Source organism: Homalodisca vitripennis, chromosome X (assembly GCF_021130785.1).
Source record: "Homalodisca vitripennis isolate AUS2020 chromosome X, UT_GWSS_2.1, whole genome shotgun sequence".
Taxonomy (NCBI): Eukaryota; Metazoa; Arthropoda; class Insecta; order Hemiptera; family Cicadellidae; genus Homalodisca; species Homalodisca vitripennis.
In genome coordinates, this window is record NC_060215.1 from 125,306,522 (window position 1) to 125,327,810 (window position 21,289).

The 21,289-nt window shown below is 32.3% G+C and overlaps 1 protein-coding gene across 1 annotated transcript; it reads left to right on the forward strand.

Moving 5' to 3' along the window:
- The first annotated feature begins 3,175 nt into the window (after nt 1-3,175).
- On the forward strand, nt 3,176-12,287 carry LOC124368631. Its single transcript, XM_046825870.1, has 6 exons — nt 3,176-3,214; nt 6,629-6,679; nt 7,062-7,147; nt 11,404-11,446; nt 11,623-11,744; nt 12,165-12,287. The coding sequence occupies exons 2-6, from the start codon at nt 6,629-6,631 to the stop codon at nt 12,193-12,195; spliced, it is 333 nt and encodes a 110-aa protein (XP_046681826.1). The 5' UTR covers nt 3,176-3,214; the 3' UTR covers nt 12,196-12,287.
- The last annotated feature ends 9,002 nt before the right edge of the window (nt 12,288-21,289 follow it).

Below are 21,289 nucleotides of genomic sequence, written 5' to 3' on the forward strand. Positions count from 1 at the left end.
TGAATAACGTTTTAGGCCTAACCAATAGCCCTACACATGGTAATATTTTCTTGCAGTTAACGTTCATTAAATGGCAACATAAAACCCTTAATAGGCATTCCAGTTTTAATATAAAGTTAAAAATATTTATTTTTTATTTTGAAATTACAGAATGTAATCTCCTAGAAGAAAAGAAACAACTTTCAATGTCTAATTAATTTCTTTACGTTTGAGGTCACAAACTTTTTGGCATCTGCAACGATTATTGATTTATACTCACTGCAGATATACCCCAGGTTAATTTGTATTAACGAAAATATTCGCATAAAAAACAAGGATTACAAAAAAACGAAAAGATTTTGTTGGACATGACGTTTGTGATTTATATCAAAATCTCTAAATAAAAAACTAATTCGGAATTATAATATATGGTTAGTTTCCATTATTTCAGGGTTGCACCTTGGTAGGCAATCAGTTAGATAATCAAACTTAAACAGATACATTTTAACGCAATTCTTACGGAATCTTGCGACACACACACACACACACACACACACACACACCACACACACACACACACACACACACACACACACACACACACACACACACACACACACACACACACAGTTTAAATTTTTAATTGTAAATGGTTTATTTTAATTGCATTATGTTTATTTTTGTATCACATTACAAATAATCTATCACATAGTTTAAACATGTTTATGTATTTTAGAATATGTTATTTTTTAGAATGTTATGTCTAATGTTAAGCTGTTATTGTTGAGATTGCCCGTTAGATTTATATATTGTTAAATTTGTACATTCGTATTTTCTACTAAATCTTGTTTTTTTTTAAACTTATATTGAACTTAGTAGACCTTAGATTTGTTACATTTGCTACCATCTGACTATTGATTCATCACATTATCAATCATTCTTATTTGTCTTGGAATTTTATTATCAAATGTCTACTGCTGAGCTATAGTTGTTGAAATTGTTTGTTAAATTTATATCTGGTTAAATTTATTACTGTTTGATTAATTTTGTATAGACTCGTGTATTACATATATTATAAATATGTCTAATTAGTCCTTAGTGTTGTTAAACCTTCTACTATTAGCTGTTTTTATTTCATTTATGTAAACATTTACTTATTCTTAATATCCAAAAGTTTTGAAATATTTTATTTATTTAAATCTAAGTCCACCCTCTTCCAAAAGATGACTGGATAGACTTTGAATGTACTTTGCCAACTGTACTATATTAAAATGAAAATAGTTTTTCTATTCTACGCGTGTTTTGTATAGCACATGGAATTGTATTTTTTATGAAAAGTTTGAGAAATAACAAAAAATTCCAATATTTTTATTTCAAATAACTATTGATTGCATTGCATTAAATCACTTATTGTTGTAACAAAGTTAGTTAGGATTTACCTAGGTTTTAAATAATAATAAATTACATGGGTGGTGACTAATTAAACTGTAATATTAATAAGCAAAGAAAGCTGCATTTTATGCACTGGATTTGTCTCTTTATTTTATTTCAGATTAACACAGCGGTGATGACGACAGTGGTCTAGACAGGGTGAGTAATAGTTGACTGCCACCTATTAGAATCAGGTAGGTGGCTCTCCACTATAACTGGCCTTGTCTGGACTAAAACAACTGAAAACTACAAAATCTACTCTACCCCAGCAAACAATTTTCTACTAGATAACTCCACTAGCATTGTACTATTGGTATTATTTAATTATAATCATTTAGTGTTTTTCTTATAAGAGCCACATAATCGGGGACATTTGTGTTATCTAGTTAAGTTTTTAGCCTGAGACAACATTATATATTTATGGTGTATATAAATATGTATGTGTGTGTGTGTGTGTGTGTGTGTGTGTGTGTGTGTGTGTGTGTGTGTGTGTGTGTGTGTGTGTGTGTGTGTGTGTGTGTGTGTGTGTGTGTGTGTGTGTGTGTGTGTGTTTGTATAAAACTATTTAAGTGACATAATTTTAAAGTAAGCCACTAATTCCATTCATATTTCCTTTAAAAATATTATAAGTCCCTTAAAGCATCGCTTTTCCTCTGGAAGGTCCACAACCACAAACTTGGAACTGTGTAAAACCTATATTCGATAAAAAAATCATAAACGATCTCAAGCGTGGTGAATATACGAATTGTGCAAAGTATTCTAGATCGTCGGTCAGACTTAATATATAAACTTCAGGCCTATGGCATCAATAGTTCACCTATTAAATGGTTTGTATTGTAACTTACGAATCAGACATAGATTTATGGGAACAACATCTACTTTATATTTTATAGCTTTTGGAGTGCCACAATGTTTACACTTGGGACCATTATTTTAACATTTTAATCAATGAAAATGTCAACTTCCTTTCTACTAATAGAGTATGGTGCAAGAATATGTTTTTGGAAATACAATATGTACCATTAGAACATTTTATCTAACTCTCTCTGTATATCAGTTGAACATCAAAGAAGATCTGTTGTGATATAATACTGAATTAGAAATGGGACCGGTATCCGTAGTATTAATCTGCGATATTATTTTCGGGGCAAGCGAAACAATTCGCAACTTGTCAGATAGCCAGTCGAGCTGGGTTAGAATTCCAGGGTTCGAGAATTTAGTTTAACTTCTATTTACTTTAATATTTACTGAGTAGAAGTTTTGGAAAGTAGGTCGGTAGTGAACGGATTAACTAACTGTCCTACCCTGCAGAAACCCCTCGTCACCCTCGTCAAAATCAATCCTAAAATCGCCTAAGCCTCTGGGCCTATCTACTTTCATCTTCCAACTAAGCCGGAAGTACAATTTTTATAATAGTTTAGAGATATTATAAAAGACATGTATAAAGAAAAGTATCATGCTTTAATTGGATAGTATAATTATGTATACACAATTATCAAAATATATTTATTTCCACATTAACTATTAATTAATATTATCCATGACTTTACTTTGTAAAAAGTATACAAACATTGATTTAAGCGATATAATACCCGATAGTAAATTGCATAATCCCAAAGGTAAATGGTGACTAGTTTATTAAAAAAATTCCTCAATGTACGCTTTTATACTTTTCACTGTTTGGTTCCAAATAGTTATTTTTTGTTGATGTATCTATTTGCACAATATTTAACTCCTTCTTCCTTGTTGTAGGTGATAATGAACGACCCACAAGACGTCCCAAGAAAACGGTAATTCTCTACTGGTAAGTTCAATTCATAGATTCATGATCATTAACATCTGAGAATACTTGCAACCTATTGTAGAAATAAGCTGGCACCATATTAAAACTGAAAAGTTAATTTGTTATTCTGAAACGTTCATTCAACAATCTTAAATGTTTCAAGGCATATTTCACACATACTACATTTTTTTATTTTCTTGCAAATGAATAAAACTAACAATTAATCCTGTTCGTATAGCTTGATACCTGTCTACAGCCTAGGTCAAGAATATATCACTGTATAATAGTATGATGTAATAAACACGATCTTGTCTCAATTGACAGGAATGTTGATATCAAATTGTATCACGAACCGAGCGTCATTGACAATATAAATTTAATGTATGTAATAAACATGCTCTTCTGTAAACCTGACAATAATGTTTATCCCAGTTTTTATCACTAACAGTACGTCATTGACAATGTAGGTTGGCTGATAATACACAGCTTTATAAAAAACACCCCTTATTTTATTTTACTGTGTAGTAGCCTAGTCAATGAAATAAATGATTTAATGTACATATTCGGCTTATATCATTTTTTAAACTATTTTAGACCCAGCCCAACTTCGTTAAAGGCAGTTTATTTCCCTAAGAAAAAAGCTCTACGTTGACTTGGTTTTGAAAATTGTATTTAAAGTTTAATATAATGTTATTCACAGCTTAATAATGGGCTATGCCCAAAAGTGGTACCCTTCGGACTCTATTATCAAAAATGTTTATTATTATTGGCATGATTGAGACTTATTAGTCAATAATTGTTAATTAAAATGTGTTTTCTTATTTTCTTAAATTTGATGTACTTATGTCGCATTTTCAGTGAGGGAAAATTATATTTTAAACATATAACTTAAAATCAGTATGTGGTCTCAATATGTGTTTTGGGTATATTGTAAGAGCCATACTCTACTTAAAATAAATTAATTTAGTAGCCTGAAGTTCTTTAATGGTTATATTAATTTTAAACAAAAATCGCACTCAAAATCAAAAAAGGGAATAGTTAAAAATCCCCTTCCGGATCTATGGGAAGAAAGGTAGATTTCACATTAGGCTGCCATCTCGAAATGTCAAACTGAAGATGCATCATTAGATTAGATGTTTGATTTTCACAACGCCCCTCAATGCTGGCACGTTAATATAATCATATCACTTTCAAACATTTTGCAAGTCCATAATTTAGACCCTTACTAGGCAAACATTGTTACAACCATATAAGTTTATTTTTAATAATATGGACTTAATGTACTTGTTTTTGAACAAATTAACTAATAATGGTTAAACTGTATACTTCTATATCTTTAAACGGCTCCAATCTTGAATCCTGAATATGTATCGAAAAATAAGTAGGAATAAAACGTATCTTGCAATAACTTTTATTATAACATTTTGCCGGAATGCAAATGAGCGGCATATTTAAACTTTTGATTGATTAAGACTGAATAAGGACCTCATTCAAGCTGTGTAAGAATACTGTATATGTACCAAGTTTAGTCTCAATATTCTACAAACTACAGCAGTTATCATGTACACAATCAGCACGCACACAGCGTAGCAAAATTGTGTTTGAAAAATTACACAGTAATTCATGGGGAACAACACAAAATATCCGGCAGATAATTCAGATATTCATTACGGTTAACGTGGAAATTCTATCGCATATATAGTATTGTACCAATACCAGAACAAGAGAGGAATAATTAATACACATTTACTTTAGATGTATATAACCATTATTATATTTACCTATTACTCAGATTGTAATATAATGCTCTTTTGGATTTGTTTTGAAAGTAATAATAATTAGATTTAAACTTCATTTTGAAAGCTTAATGTTATTATTATTAATTCTCAGCAGTACGCTGTGCGAATGTAGAAGAGCATAACTAGAATGAATACAGTTAACAAATCTATTGCACGGCCAGGTCAGTTTTGGAAAGTTGGCCGGTAGTGCACGGGTTAACTAACTGTCCTACCCTGCAGAAACGTGTGTCAGGCACCCTCGTCAAAATGGATCCTAAAATCGTTTTGAAAGTAATAATAATTAGATTTAAACTTCATTTTGAAAGCTTAATGTTATTATTATTAATTCTCAGCAGTACGCTGTGCGAATATAGAAGAGCATAACTAGAATGAATACAGTTAACAAATCTATTGCACGGCCAGGTCAGTTTTGGAAAGTTGGCCGGTAGTGCACGGGTTAACTAACTGTCCTACCCTGCAGAAACGTGTGTCAGGCACCCTCGTCAAAATGGATCCTAAAATCGTTTTGAAAGTAATAATAATTAGATTTAAACTTCATTTTGAAAGCTTAATGTTATTATTATTAATTCTCAGCAGTACGCTGTGCGAATATAGAAGAGCATAACTAGAATGAATACAGTTAACAAATCTATTGCACGGCCAGGTCAGTTTTGGAAAGTTGGCCGGTAGTGCACGGGTTAACTAACTATCCTACCCTGCAGAAACGTGTGTCAGGCACCCTCGTCAAAATGGATCCTAAAATCGTTTTGAAAGTAATAATAATTAGATTTAAACTTCATTTTGAAAGCTTAATGTTATTATTATTAATTCTCAGCAGTACGCTGTGCGAATGTAGAAGAGCATAACTAGAATGAATACAGTTAACAAATTTATTGCACGGCCAGGTCAGTTTTGGAAAGTTGGCCGGTAGTGCACGGGTTAACTAACTATCCTACCCTGCAGAAACGTGTGTCAGGCACCCTCGTCAAAATGGATCCTAAAATCGTTTTGAAAGTAATAATAATTAGATTTAAACTTCATTTTGAAAGCTTAATGTTATTATTATTAATTCTCAGCAGTACGCTGTGCGAATGTAGAAGAGCATAACTAGAATGAATACAGTTAACAAATTTATTGCACGGCCAGGTCAGTTTTGGAAAGTTGGCCGGTAGTGCACGGGTTAACTAACTGTCCTACCCTGCAGAAACGTGTGTCAGGCACCCTCGTCAAAATGGATCCTAAAATCGCCTACGCCTTTGGGACTATCTACCTAAATCTTCCTACCAAGCTGGAAATACTATTTTTTTATAATAGTTTAGAGATATTATACAAGATATTTATAAAGAAAAGTATTAAACGTTCCATGCTTTTAGTGGATGGTTGACTAATATGTATACAAATAATTATGTATACAAAAGTATCATAATATATTCATATGGACACATTAACTATTAATTAATATTATCCATTGTTTGACTTTGTAAAATGTATAAAAACATTAATTTAAGCGATATAATGCCCGATAGTAAATTGCATCATCCCAAAGCTAAATGGTGACTAGTTTATTTTTTAATTCCTCAATGTACGCATTTATACTTTTCGGTGTTTAGTTATGTATCTATTTTCACAATATTTAACTCCTTCTTCCTTGTTGTAGATGTCAATGAACGACCCACAGTCGTCCCAAGAAAACGTTACTTCTCTACTGGTAAGTTCAGTTCATAGACATCATTAACATCTGAGAATACTTACAATTGGGTGGTTTTTGATTGTAGGAGTCATATTCTGAGAAAATCTTTAAAATCTACTGGAAATTCTGTCACGGGGATGATTACAGTAGGCAAATTTCTATATAGTTTCTACAAAATCTAGTAGGAAATATTCTTAACAAAAATATTTAAAATTTTCTAAAACCTTTTCCAACCCTGGATTCTTAAGTTTTATTTATATTGATAAATATATCCAGGAGTTTGTTGATAGTCAAATAAGGTGTAACAGACATAGTTTAAGTTCAATTCTAGTATAAATAAAATTTCACGAATATTTCTTACTGTACATTGCATTAATGAATTCTAATGTGCTTTTTTCAGGAGACCTTGTTTCCTGAATCTGAACTCAAATTATGTGACGAAAACATCGATTCTGATACCCCCTGTGAAGATAATTCTAATACCAAGTAAGTGTAACTGAGAATTTAATGTATATTTATTTTTATAGTTAATAATCATAAATAAAATGTTTCTCTTATTTATTTGGTGCGTGTGGATCGTATTAGTTGTTTTCACTAAAATCACCATTGAAATGTACTATCACTTTTATAAATGTTTTTCCTGAAAATTAAATGGTAAAATTCTGGTAGAACGCAGAATTAATTGCAAATCAAATGTGATCAACCAAATTGGTTAAGTTTTTATTCTCATTATGCAACAAAAAGCCCAGTCTTTCAGTTATCAACACCATCTACACAAACTTTTTTTGTTTTTCTTGTGTGATGTTTAAAACGGTTGTAATATTTTTAGTAAATTAATTAGCCAGAAATATTAAAACGTTGCATGTTTAATACAATGGCTAGCTATCATATAGATTGATAAATAAGTGATAATGTTTTCATAGATGCCTTGCAGTTGCTTAAAGGCCGAGACCTGCAAAAGCCCAGGAGGTTTTAGAGGTGGAATGCTTCCAGGGGCTAAAAGGTGCCAAATACAAAGGCATTCTAGAGGCCGGGAGCTTCCGAAGTCCGCGATTCCACAGTGCCTGGGAAGGTACTAGAAGCTAAGAGCTCCCAGAGACCAAAGAGTGCCTAGGCTGGAGCCTGCTAAAAGCTGGAAGCTTCGAAGGCCAGAATTTCTCAAGGCTAGAAGGACCTAGGGGCTGAAAGCTCCACAAAAAAGTGCCATAAGCAGGAAGGTTCTTCAAAACGAGGAATCTGACAGAGGCCGGTAGCTTTCAAGAGACAGTAATTTTTATATATTGTTTAATGTACATTCTTGTGGCATTTATTAGGTGGTTCAGTTCAGCGGTTGGTTCAGCAACGTTTCAATGTACCTGGTTTACGAAGTGCAAAGGAAATCTACCTACATCTTGAGGCCGGTAGGGCAAAAGATCTTGTTTAAAACAGAAGAATGGCGTTGAAAAATATTTAAGTAGTAGCAATAATGCACCTGAAGTTGCTACTTACTTTAAGTTTTGCCACCAGGATTTAATAACAATTTTTTGCCGGTGTGAGATTTTAGCTGATTAGCTTTATCCATTATTAAATCCATCTTAAATTATTTCCATTTAATTATTACCAAAGCAACTTCTTCCAATGACACAACTTTGTGAACTAATCACTACAACTAATCATTTACTGAAACAAACTAGAAATTATTCAGGAATGTTTCTATAATAGTATTTTTAGTTTCAGAGCACAATCACTAATTATACCGCATGCGTCAAATTCAAACCTTGGTATAGTGAATAACTATTCCACATAATCTGCAGATTGCAGAACTACACAGTACTAGGTGAATATTATATTAAAGAAGAACCGGGTAGGTCCTAAGTTGTGCGAGTAAAATTCGCAATTTTCAACATTGCCTTCTCAGAAACTACTAAATTCATTTGAATTTAATTATCAACACTTCCTATATACACATTGGAATACATTTTAACATACAGATTTAACTTTTAATTCTCATTTAAGTTATGTCTTATTAAAAATGATCTTTTTATGTTTTAATAATATAAGGCATTAAGTGTTAAGCAAACATCAACTTTTTGAAATAAATTTACTTCTTAAAGTGTTCTATTAAGCAGTAAAAATTCAATACTACCTTTTTATAGTGTGTTATAAAAGGTTGCAGCAAGTTAAAAACTAATATATTTTCGGAAAATTATAGATAGACATACTTGGAAAACAACTCCTAGTCATACTTTATGGTCTAAAAGATTCTAGCTCTATAAGTCGGATAATCTGGGTCTTTATCCTTGTCGTCCAGCTTGCTTTTACCCAGCTTCATTTCTATCTTTGCTTTATTTAAGTTCACTTGTCGTTCGAAGAGAATCATGTAGCCTATACTTTTTGGCTTATTTCATAGTTTCCGGTGTGATTTGCAAGTTTTTATGCAATTTGCAATTCACACTCTTTTCACTGTTGAAGGTAGCTACGGCTTTATACACCAGCAAGAGAAGACATTTGAACCCAAAACCCCCAGTTTTTGCAGCCGGGACCAAAAATCAAGGTTGACACTCTCATTGGGCTTTGGGTCTACACATGAAGACGATTCTTCAGTAGTGCAGTCTTTGACAAGCTCCTAAAGACAGCCTTTACAAACTCCATGACAGGCCTACTGATACTGTTTGTATGACAGTTATTTGTTGTAGTTACAATAAACTATTGGTACTTTTACCAGCTGTCCGTCCTTGTAGACACATAACGTATCCATGGTGAGGATTTTCATCATTGGATATCTTATGATAATGCAAAGTCCAAATCACTTTCCCCGTCTCAAGCAGAATTTTATTATTTTTGGTTTTTCTATAGTAAGTTTATAACTGGTATATCATAGCAGACCATATCCTGATAAGGTTCTGCCACAATTAATCTTTATATTGAGGGTTAAAATGAAAATGATTGTGTATCAAAAGTGCTAAAATTATTTAAAAGAAAAAAAAAATTGGTGAATTTTAACATTTTGAATGTAACTGGTCCCATTTTTAGAATACTTCTATTACTGCTCATTCACATAACCAAAGTTAGAACTAGAGCATTAATCCCAGGTTCTTTCGTTTAAATTCAAGTTAATTCTAAAACATTTAATCGATATTGTTTAGTTCTAGAAATAAATTGCGTTCCAAATTAGCTAGAATTGCCCCGATATTCTCTCTTCATCACAAAATTTATGTTACTCACCAACAATGTGTTTTCCTTAGACACCCGAGTCTATTTTGTTTTATACTTTTACCTATAAGTCTGTGGCCTGTTCCTCAACAAATAAATTCATGAATTACGAAGAAAATGCTGCTCTCCGGCAAAAATGGTGTAGCCTACACTTAGAATCCCCGCTGACGCCTTTCTAAAGACCGTCACATCTGCAGTACACTATTTTACGTTACCTCTATATATTGCTGAATTCACAAACAACAAAAAACAACATGTCCGAGGATCGTCCCTTGAGGGACACCGTACCTTAACTGTACAGATCGTGACAGTAGATATCTGCGCTTGTTGAGCCATCACTAAAATATGATCGTAATCACTTACGTAGAGGTCCAAAAATTACGTGATACATATTTTTACCATTAAAATACTGTAATTGACTTAGCCAAATGCGTTAGCAATAGAAAGATGTCAAGAAATATGATGACTTATATTGCGATTTTCTATTACTTCTTCTACCTCTATATTCCCTATAGGATTAAAAGCATAATTGTCGGTCTGCTATCTAAAATCCCTCTGTCAAAGAATTTTTCAAATATTTTTATAATGATTTTGCGGATCTGCATTTCTTAGGATATAAACTAACTAAAAACATCTCTTCTCCCTAATTTGTTAATAAAGAATGTTAGTGCAATGAAGAAGTGTAATACTTTATAACCATATTCAAGGTACCACTATTATCAATATATTTTATCCAAAAGATTTGATAACGAAATCAATTACTTCGTCTGAGTTATAAGTCTGAGTTATTTACGTTTATACAAATTGTGTATCATTTATAAAATATCCACAAAACCCGTTTTTAGACTTTAACAGGTTCTTTATTATGATTATAAGTTCATACTTGATATTGCAGGTTTTCACAGCTTAGCCTGAAAATTTATGTCCCTTAAAACAATGTATATAATTTTCACCTCGATTAGTTCTCATTTATTTTGGCCAGGTCTATTGCCTTGTTATACAAGTTAAGTGTTGCGTGTCTAAGTGAGAGCATGGTATTCTCTACAGTAGAAAAAGGTTTGTTAAATGTACGAAATGTATTACTTGTCAGATTATATTCATCCAAATTGGTAAAACTATTCCTACTAAAACTGATATAATTGCGTTGTATTATTGAATTACGTGTACGTAATAATTCTAGTAGTAGTTATCCATAAGGAGTGATTATATCGTGGTTAATATATTTCTACTGTTCTAAAAATATGACAAACATGTTCTATAATTCCAAAGTCTCAAGGAAAATGTGTTCCAAGCAAAGTCACAATATTTATGTAATAGGTTCTATACTCTTTAACTAATTTTGATGTTCTAAATAATTGTAGACTGCTGCGATATTGCCAAATATTATCATTAGACTTTGTTCAGTAGTTTGATATCTTGTGAATTGTGTTGCAGGAGTTGTGATGAGTTCCAGCGCCAACTGTGCGACATGCGCCAATCACTTACTCTAGTGCCAAATATAATCATTACACTTTGTTCAGTAGTTTGATATCTTGTGAACTGTGTTGCAGGAGCTGTGATGAGTTCCAGCGCCAATCACCTACTCCTATGGAGGTCAGTGTTCGTGGTATCAGTGCCACAATTATTGTGCTTAATCGAAAAATCTCAAACGTGTTGATAATTAATTTTATAATATCTCTAACTCATGATGACGAATAATGTACATTATTTTTCTAATTTCAAAATATGTACGTTCGTGTTTAAATATGTTGAAATTATTTTTTTTCCAGGACATAGACAGTTTGGACGGAATATTCCCTAGAGAATTACTTGCACCTGCAGTGAAATTAGCAATAGATGAGCTTTTACCACTGGAACCAACACAAGAATTGTCGATGCCTATGGAAACTAGGTAATTATGTGAACTCAATTCAAATAATGCAATATAAAATTGAATGCCTCTCCATGACAAAATTTTGTCCTGTAAAAATGTTAATATAATAAGAAGGTTATTTACATATAACTCTATTTTGTTTATCTATATCTTATATATTGTTTGGTAAGTAAGATTCAGAGCATAAATATTAAGCTATAATTTATTGTGTCCACTGTAATATACATATTTCGGTTATTTATTAAAATCAGTAATTTATAATGAAAAGTCATTGAAAATCCCAATGAATGCAGTATACTAGACCTTGATCGGACCAGATAATTTGTAGTGTTTTCTCTTTCAAGCATCATAACAATTCTGTTTATTCTAAGTTTTCTAGCTCCGCTACATATTTTAAATGTTAGTTATGTACTCATAATAATCGTCTCGTTGTTGCAGTGAGGGAAATACAGGCGAATATTGCGGGTGAACCTGAGACGGTGCCTATAGTAACGGCTGATGACGTCAAGCGTATTCCGGAAAAAAAGAAGAAAGTTTGCAGGCAACCAGTCAGGAGGTCACTCAGACTATCCCTTAAAAGAATTAATGAGCAGGATAAAAGTAAGCACCACTATCAACTAAACTAAACCAGGATACTTGTAGTTCCGGTAGGCTAGCTAAGAAATACGCAAAATAAAATTTGAAATGTTTCACAATGTAATTATATTTCGTAAAGATTTCAGATGCCAAGTAAAAATTTAACTCCTGATCTGCTATCTGTAAAAACATTATTTTTTCAAAAGATCTGTTAAAACATTAATACGCTTTCAAAGTATTTTAAAACAGTATTTTTATGATTTATAGTGGCTCTCCATTTCTTAGGTTGAAACCTACGTTAACCATTTTAAGAGTATAGCAATTGAGAAAAATCTCTTCTCCCTAATTTGTTAATAAAGAACGTTATTGTATGCAATAAGGGACTGCAATACTTTATAACCAGATTCAAGATACCACTATTATCAATATTTTTATCAGAAAGATTTGATAACAAAATCAATCACTTCGTCAGCTGTAACCGAAAATTACTGTCGTATTCAAGTCTGCGTTATTACGTATATACAAATTGTGTCTCATTTATAATATATCCACATAACTTATTTTTCGATTTCAACAGGTTCTTCAGTACGTTTGTAAGTACTTACTCCATATTTTAAGTGTCCACAGTTTAGTCTTCAGAGTATGCTTACTTATGTGCCAACAATGTATATAATTTTCACCTCGATTAGTTCTCATTTATTTTGGCCAGGGCTATTACCTTGTTATACAAGTTAAGTCTTGCGTGTCTAAGTGAGTATGGTATTCTCTACAGTAGAAAAATGTTTTTTAAATGTACGAAATGTATTACTTGTCAGATTCTATTCATACAGATTGGTAAAATTATTCCTACTAAAACTGATATAATTGCGGTGTATTATTGAATTACTTGTACGCAATAGTTCTAGTAGTAGTTATACATAAGGAGTGATTATATAGTGGATAATATATTTCGACCGTTTTAAAAATATGACAAATAAGTTAATTAATTCCAAAGTCAGAAGAGCAATAATTGGTTCAATAATATATGTAATGTGTTTTATACACTTTAACTCATGTTGATGGTCAAAATAATTTTAGACTGCTGCGATATTGCCAAATATAATCATTAAACTTTGTTTAGTAGTTTGGTATCTTGCGAACTGTGTTGCAGGAGATGTGAAGACGAGTTCCAGCGCCAACTGTGCGACATGCGCCAATCACTTACTCCAGTGCCAATTATAATCATTACACTTTGTTTAGTAGTTTTATATCTTGCGAACTGTGTTGTAGGAGATGTGAAGACGAGTTCCAGCGCCAACTGTGCGACATGCGCCAATCACTTACTCCAGTGCCAATTATAATCATTACACTTTGTTTAGTAGTTTTATATCTTGCGAACTGTGTTGCAGAAGATGTGAAGACGAGTTCCAGCGCCAATTGTGTGACATGCGCCAATCACTTACTCCAGTGGCAATTATAATCATGATACTTTGTTCAGTAGTTTGGTATCTTGCGAACTATGTTGTAGGAGGAAAGCATATGATGGTCCTAAATTAATTATTTTTTCCAAACATATTTCCAAAATTGTCTGGGACATTATAAACAACAAAGGTCGCGAACATAATCAAATAAAAGTTTAAATAGGGGATAGACTTGTGAGTGATGCCTCAGAGGTCGCTAGCGAGTTTAATAGATTTTTTGCATCTGTTGCTGGTGGGCTAGATCCTCGTTCATACAAGGAAACCCCATGTGTAGACAGAGCCCAGCACCCTCATTGGCGCTGGCTCCTGTATTTGAGGAAGAGATTAATCAAATAGTACAACTTCCAAACAAAAAGTCTAATGACATTAAATTTATGTCAATGTGGCTCATAAAACAATGCTCAAAGCATATAGTGAAGCCACTGACCAAATTAGTTAATCTATCGTTTCAAACAGGAGTCTTTCCCTCTCTCCTAAAAGTGGCAAAAATTATCCAATTTATAAGAAAGATAACCCCAATTCAGTAAATACTCGTAACTATCGGCCTGTCTCTATTTTGCCTGTATTGAGCAAAATATTAGAAAAAATTTTTGTCAAGAATGCTAAATTATTTGAACAAGCACAACCACCTTTCAGAATACCAATTTGGTTTCAGAAAGGGAAAGTCGACAGTTACCGCTATAGTGAATCTTGTCGATATGGTTATGGAGGGAATAGAAGGTCATAATCACACATTAAGGGTATTTATTCACCTCTCTAAAGCATTTGACTGTGTTGACTACAAAACACTGCTTGACAATTTATAATCCTACGGCATTCGAGGCGTGCCACTTTTATGGATTAGTTTGTTCACAAACCATATAAAACAGGTCGTCCAAATTTCGAATCAAATTTCAAAACATACTGCACTGAGCTATGGAGTTCCTCAGGGAACAATAATCAGTCCAATTATTTTCCTGATATATGTTAATGACATTGAATCATCACTACTGCATGGAAAGCTTGTGCAGTAGGCTACGAAGATGACACGACTCTTCTTCAAAGTTCCTTGGAATACACCTTGATCCAGGGTTGACATGGGAAAATTGCATTGATCATGTTTGTGCCAAATTATCATCAGGACTTTATGTCTTACGATCTTTGGCGAAATATTGCCCAACTCAGGCACTATTTACGGCGTACTACGGGCTAATTTATCCCCAACTTTTCTATGGAATCGTTTGGTGGGGAGCCTGTGCAAACAACCATTTTATGTGGGTTTTCAAATTACAAAAAAAGCAATTCGCATTATTGCTAATTTAAACTTCAGAGAGTCGTGCAGGACAGCGTTTAAAAATCTGCAACTGTTGACTTTGCCATGTATCTACATCTTAGAAACAACCTTATATTGTTTGTCTAAATGTGCCTTAACCAGAGGATGAGACATACATGAATATGAGAAAAGAGGCAGAGGTAACTACCGTTCGGGAATGAACAGAAGGGTGGCTTATGAACATTTGCCTTGGCAGGCAGGTGTTCATTTTATAAACAGATTGCCTAACAAAATTAAAAATGCCTCAACGCCCAAGATGTTAAAACTCTTATCAAACTCTGCCTGGCGTCAAATGCTTTCTACAGTGTTGATGAGTTTCTGGTATTCAACTGAGAGACCACGAGATGAGGAAACTGACTCCAGCGCCGAAAGTGGGCGTAATTGGCATGTGATGAATAGGGAGTTAATGTTTAAATGTTGTAAGTTTGAACGTGGCCTTGGTGTGGGATAAATAAAAATATAGGTATGAATAGGTAAATAAAATAGGTAATAATACGTATGAAAACTGACGTTTGCTATGCAATGTATGTTGATTGCTAAACTACAATTAAACGATTTGATTTGATTTGTTATCTTGCGAACTGTGTTGCAGGAGATGTGAAGATGAGTTCCAGCGCCAACTGTGCGACATGCGCCAATCACTTACTCCAGTGCCAAATATAATCATTACACTTTGTTCAGTAGGTTGATATATTGCGAACTGTGTTGCAGGAGATGTGAAGATTAGTTCCAGCGCCAACTTTGTGACATGCGCCAATCACTTACTCCAGTGCCAAATATAATCATTACACTTTTGTTCAGTAGTTTGATATATTGCGAACTGTGTTGCAAGAGATGTGAAGATGAGTTCCAGCGCCAACTGTGCGACATGCGCCAATCACTTGCTCCAGTGCCAAATATAATCATTACACTTTGTTCAGTAGTTTGATCTATTGCGAATTGTGTTGCAGGTGATGTGAACATGAGTTCCAGCGCCAACTGTCCGACATGCGCCAATCTCTTGCTCCCATGCAGGTCAGTGTTCTTGGTACCAGTACCACAATTATTGTGCTTAATCTTAAATGTGATGATAATTTATTTTACGATATCGATGACTCATGATGACGAATGATGTACATTGTTGTTCTGCTTCAAAAATATGTTCGGTTGCATTTTAATATTTTATTTTTCCAAGAGATAGATATTTTGGACGGAATATTTCCTAGAGAACACTATTTACGCTAAATTACTAATACATAATCTTTTCTAAAGAATTATTGACTCATATTGATACTAGATAATTATTTGAATTCAATTAAAATATACAATATAAAAATTTAATGCTTCTGTTTGTTACATAAGAAACATTTATCCTGTAAACATTGGAATATAATGACAAATTGATTTAAATATTAATCTAGTTTTTTATCTATACCTTATATATTGTTTGGTAAGTAAGATTCAGAGCATAAATCTTAAGCTATAATTTATTGTGTCCACTGTAATATACATATTTCGGTTATTTATTAAAATAAATTATTTAAAATGAAAAGTTCATTGGAAATACCAATTAATGTAGTATCCTAGACCTTGACTGGACCAGATAATTTGCAGTGTTTTCACTGTCTTCATCATAACAATTCTGTTTATTCTAAGTTTTCTAGCTTCGCTACATAATTTAAATGTTAGTTATATACTCATAATATTCGTCTCGTTGTTGCAGTGAGAAAATACAGACTGCTTGTGAGGAAAAGGAGGCGAATATTGCGGGTGAACCTGAGACGGTGCCTATAGTAACGGCTAAGAATGTCAAGAGTATTCCGAGGAAAAAGAAAAATATCTGCAGGAAACCACTCAGGAGGTCACTCAGACTATTCCTGCAAATAAGTAATGAGTATGATAAAGGTAAGTACCACTATCAAAACTAAACTAAACCAGGGTACTTGTGGTTCCGGTAGGCTAGCTAATAAATACGCATAATAAATTTAAAATGTTTTATAATGTAATTATATTTCGTAAAGATTTCAGATAGCAAGTAAAACTTTAAACAAATTCAATGTCTCATCTAGAAACAGATTCTCAAGGAATGATAATCTTAAGGTTGAATAATTACAATGAAAATTAGTAATCGCAATTAAGTGGAATGAGGATTAAGAACACTTGTTCTGAAACAAATAAATTAATAAGTATTACAACGGAATACCGAAGGACCTATATAGGACGTAAAGAAAGATTACTACACAGACAGATGGACAAAAACTGCGCTTATATGTTTTGACCTCAAACCAATTCTTGTTCTTTTTGATCAAGATAAACGTGCGAAACCAAGTGAAAGCCTCTACGGATTTTATCAAGAGTTTTCACACTTACTGACATACGTGCTTTTTGACCTGTTGACTATAAAACATAACTTTCTTCTTTGGGCGTAGATTAACCTGCATTACAAGTTATAAGTCTTTAGAATTTTTCTATCTAGAAACGTGTGGATAAAAGTTTGTTGTAAATGATAGTTTTTTATTTCATTGGATTGTGTGTGCCCCCAATTGGTAATATGGAATCTTTTTTGCAACTTAAACTATATGTAATAATATAATAATACGTAATAATAAAAAACTAAAATTACAGTTATATTTATTGTAGACAAATACTGCTTTTAGAAAAGTTTAACCAATTATTGATAAAATTAGAATTTTTAAAGTCACCATAAATAGTTTCGATTTGTTCGAAGTTTAGAGTATGTTTGAAAGATATTATTTTATGGAAATAGTTTTAATTCCAATCTAAAGCTAAGTACCCGATGCAAATAATTCTAAGTATAACACTAAGGACATCTAAATTTAATGAAAAATTTATATACATATGTTTTCAAAAAAAGGCAATTTAATATTTATTGCGTGTAAATTCTCGTCGAGGAACATAAGGTTTTAAACGGCACTAAGCGAAAGATTTTTATGTACATACTATGAAATATTTAAATTAAATATATATATATATATATATATATATATATATATATATATATATATATATATATATATATAGTTATATTGGACTAAAATCAACATGAGTAATATTTACATCATGTACAGTTTTCATCCTTATGTAAAGATGATATATGTTACAATACAGTACATAATGTTGCTTCCCAATATCGCCAATGTTCGCAATATAATACTATTTTGCTCTGTCCAGTGTAGGAATTATATCATTATTTATTTAAATAATAAGGATCATATACCTAATCAGATGAAATATATGTATTTTCCCTACGACGATCTTCTGTCATAAAAATTGCATATAGTGTCTCGTGTATTGCTTTGTGATTCCAAATCCACAATGGTTTGTTAAATAAATATAATGCCCAGTCCCTCCGTTTTTGCCCCTACTGTAAATATGCCGTACCACACTGTCTAAGGACACTAAAAGCAATGCCTCACATTTAAAGATGTATTAGATTACAACAACCTACTAACTCAGCCGTTGCGTGATATTCTCTCCTCTTTTGGGTTAACTTGGTCTGTGAACATGCCAACTCGAGTGACCGCATCGTCCAGCACAGCCCTCGACAACGTCATCCCCAACATAGAATACATATCAGTTTCTGTGTTGAATGTTGCCGTCTACGACCACTTAACGCAATGTGGGCATCTGCGGTCTTCGTAAGGGGTTATATGTCTGATGTTCAAAACGAAACTTTAGAATTTAAAAATTATTCAGCCCCACATTATAAAACATTTCAATGAAGTTTTTGGACGATTTAGACTATCCAAATTTGACGTTTGTGGCATTCAATAGTCGTTTGGGTTCCATTTACACGTTTCTTGCCCTTTCTAAAAACAAAAATTTAAGACTAATACTTAGATTACTCGTGGAGTATTGATTTCTGCTAAAGAAAAACCTAAATTCTTTCACTCAATTTACAATACCACAGAAAATAAAAAATTTAAATGATTTTATGGGAATTATGAGAAGCTAAGCTAAGGCTTACGACATTAATCACACACTAGAGAATAGCGAAAAAATTGTTAAAAAAGCATGGAAAACTATTAATAATTTCACGCAATCATAAGATAATCCATTAAAGAAACATCCAATTAATAACAATGTAAAAGAATTGAATTGCAGAACCTCTTAAAGTGGTACGAGAATTTAATGGATTCTTATCTTCTTTCGCTAGTCCAGATCCATCGTCCAAAACAGATCGTAATAATCCAATATTACGCACGAATCCTGTGTCATCCATGGCGTTGGCTCCTGCTGATGACTTGGAGGTGGCACGTGTAATACAGGAATTGAAACTCGTGTGATGCAAATAAAAGCTATTTAAAATGTATCGTACATATCAAACTAACGTTTAATGTAGAATATGAAAGTTTGAATGACAATTTATAATTATAGTATATTGTACAAACTAAATATTTCACATTTCTGTTTACAGGACAAGGGGAGCAGAAGAAAAGGAGTTCTTAAGAATAAGTATAAACTTTAAATTAGTATTTTTGGAGATTAATGTTGTAGACTAATTTTGTAGTATCAGTAACCTCTACTAGTTATGCTTTTATTCTCTTCTTTAATGCTTAAATTCCTCTTCATAAACGATTTTATTTTTACTTTATTCTAACTGGAAACTTTTTCATGTTGGAGAGATTTGTAAGAGTAGAAAAGACATTTAGGTCTTGATATTTTATTTCCGTCATAAATGCTAGGATTATTGTTTTATAGTAATAAAGTCCGTTTATTTTCAAGTTATAATATAATAATACATGTCCAGATCCACATAAAAATATTTTTATTTTTGAAATTTCATTATTTAAATACGAAACTGTATAAGGTCGATTTAGACATTCATATAACTAGAATTATCACTGTACAGGTTTCCAGTGACAGATCATGTAGCATTATTCCATGTTTATTAAATTCCTGTCTAATATTATAGTTTTCAGAGCTCATCTCATATATATCACACCTATTTTATTATGGATAATTAATCATGATTTTTTTGAAAATTCAGGTTCGAACCGTATAGCGGATGTAATAAAGGTACGGCCTCAAATTTTGACTCTAAATATTGATCATTGAACTTTATGAACAAATTATGCTAAAAGAAAACAAAATAATGTGACAAATCCCGGATTAGCTAATGAAGAGCCAATTTTAGCAATTATAAATCAAAGAGAGAGTAATATAAAATTGATGTGGTATTGTCTTCAAATATAAACCACTCAGTACAATATAAAATAACGTTTTTATTAAATTGACACATTACTTATATTTAAAACCAATCAAAAATTACGAACTAACCACCTACAGCCCACCAAATGTATAAATGAACATTGAAAGATTGGTATTAGAGGTCCAAAAGTCTAACATTTTCCTGCAAAATACGGATTTTAAGTAATAAAACAATTTATAGTCAGCCAATGCACATAACAAAATTATTCAAATCAGAGGTGTTGCAATACTTTTATAAAGCATTTACTGTAGTTGCGTCCCAAATAATAAACAAATCTAAAAAATCAGAGACTTTAAAGCATCTCAAACAAAATGTATTTGGTATTGGGGTAGAATATAATACCAAAGATAATTGAAAGTCATTGCAGACACTTGCATCTCTCTCTCTTTTTTTTCTATACAATAAATGTATAATGAAATAGGCCAGAAGCAGGAAAGTATCGGAGGATATTTCACAACATAATGAATATTATGGTGGTATGATAGGGCTTATATAAGAGTAGAACAGAGAAAGTATACTATTTTAATGAACATTTGACGTTGCTAACCAGATAAGCAGATAGGAAACATTTAAAAAGCATGTTTTAAATACCCTTATGTAAGGAATTCCTAACCTTCCACTTTTAAAAGCGATTCCTTCAGTAAAATACAAATTTCAATACCATCCATCCATTATCAAGGTACCATCCAATTACTTGGAGGCTAAAATTAGATACTAAATTAAGTAGAATAATAATAATGCAGCTGAAATTCCATTAACCAACACAATGTAACACTCAAATACTCACAGAAGGTAGAAACAATATATTAAAGAGGTTTAGACCATGTATAACAGAGGTTTGCATGTTATAATCAGGCCCAGAGAAAACTTTTTTCAGACAAGAATGAGACTTTTACAGTACATACATAAACATGACGAAAGGGCATGGCATGTATTTTATTGATTAAAAACTTAAATTCATTAATACAAATTTATTATAAATGTAAAATCTTTATCAACGATA

Excerpts from the sequence above, each read along its gene's own strand:
- LOC124368631 (XM_046825870.1), top strand. The coding sequence starts at position 6,629 with ATGTCAATGAACGACCCACAGTCGTCCCAAGAAAACGTTACTTCTCTA. Across the intron at positions 7,148-11,403 it reads GAAGATAATTCTAATACCAA|GAGCTGTGATGAGTTCCAGC; the intron begins GTAAGTGTAACT and ends ACTGTGTTGCAG. Across the intron at positions 11,447-11,622 it reads AATCACCTACTCCTATGGAG|GACATAGACAGTTTGGACGG; the intron begins GTCAGTGTTCGT and ends TTTTTTTTCCAG.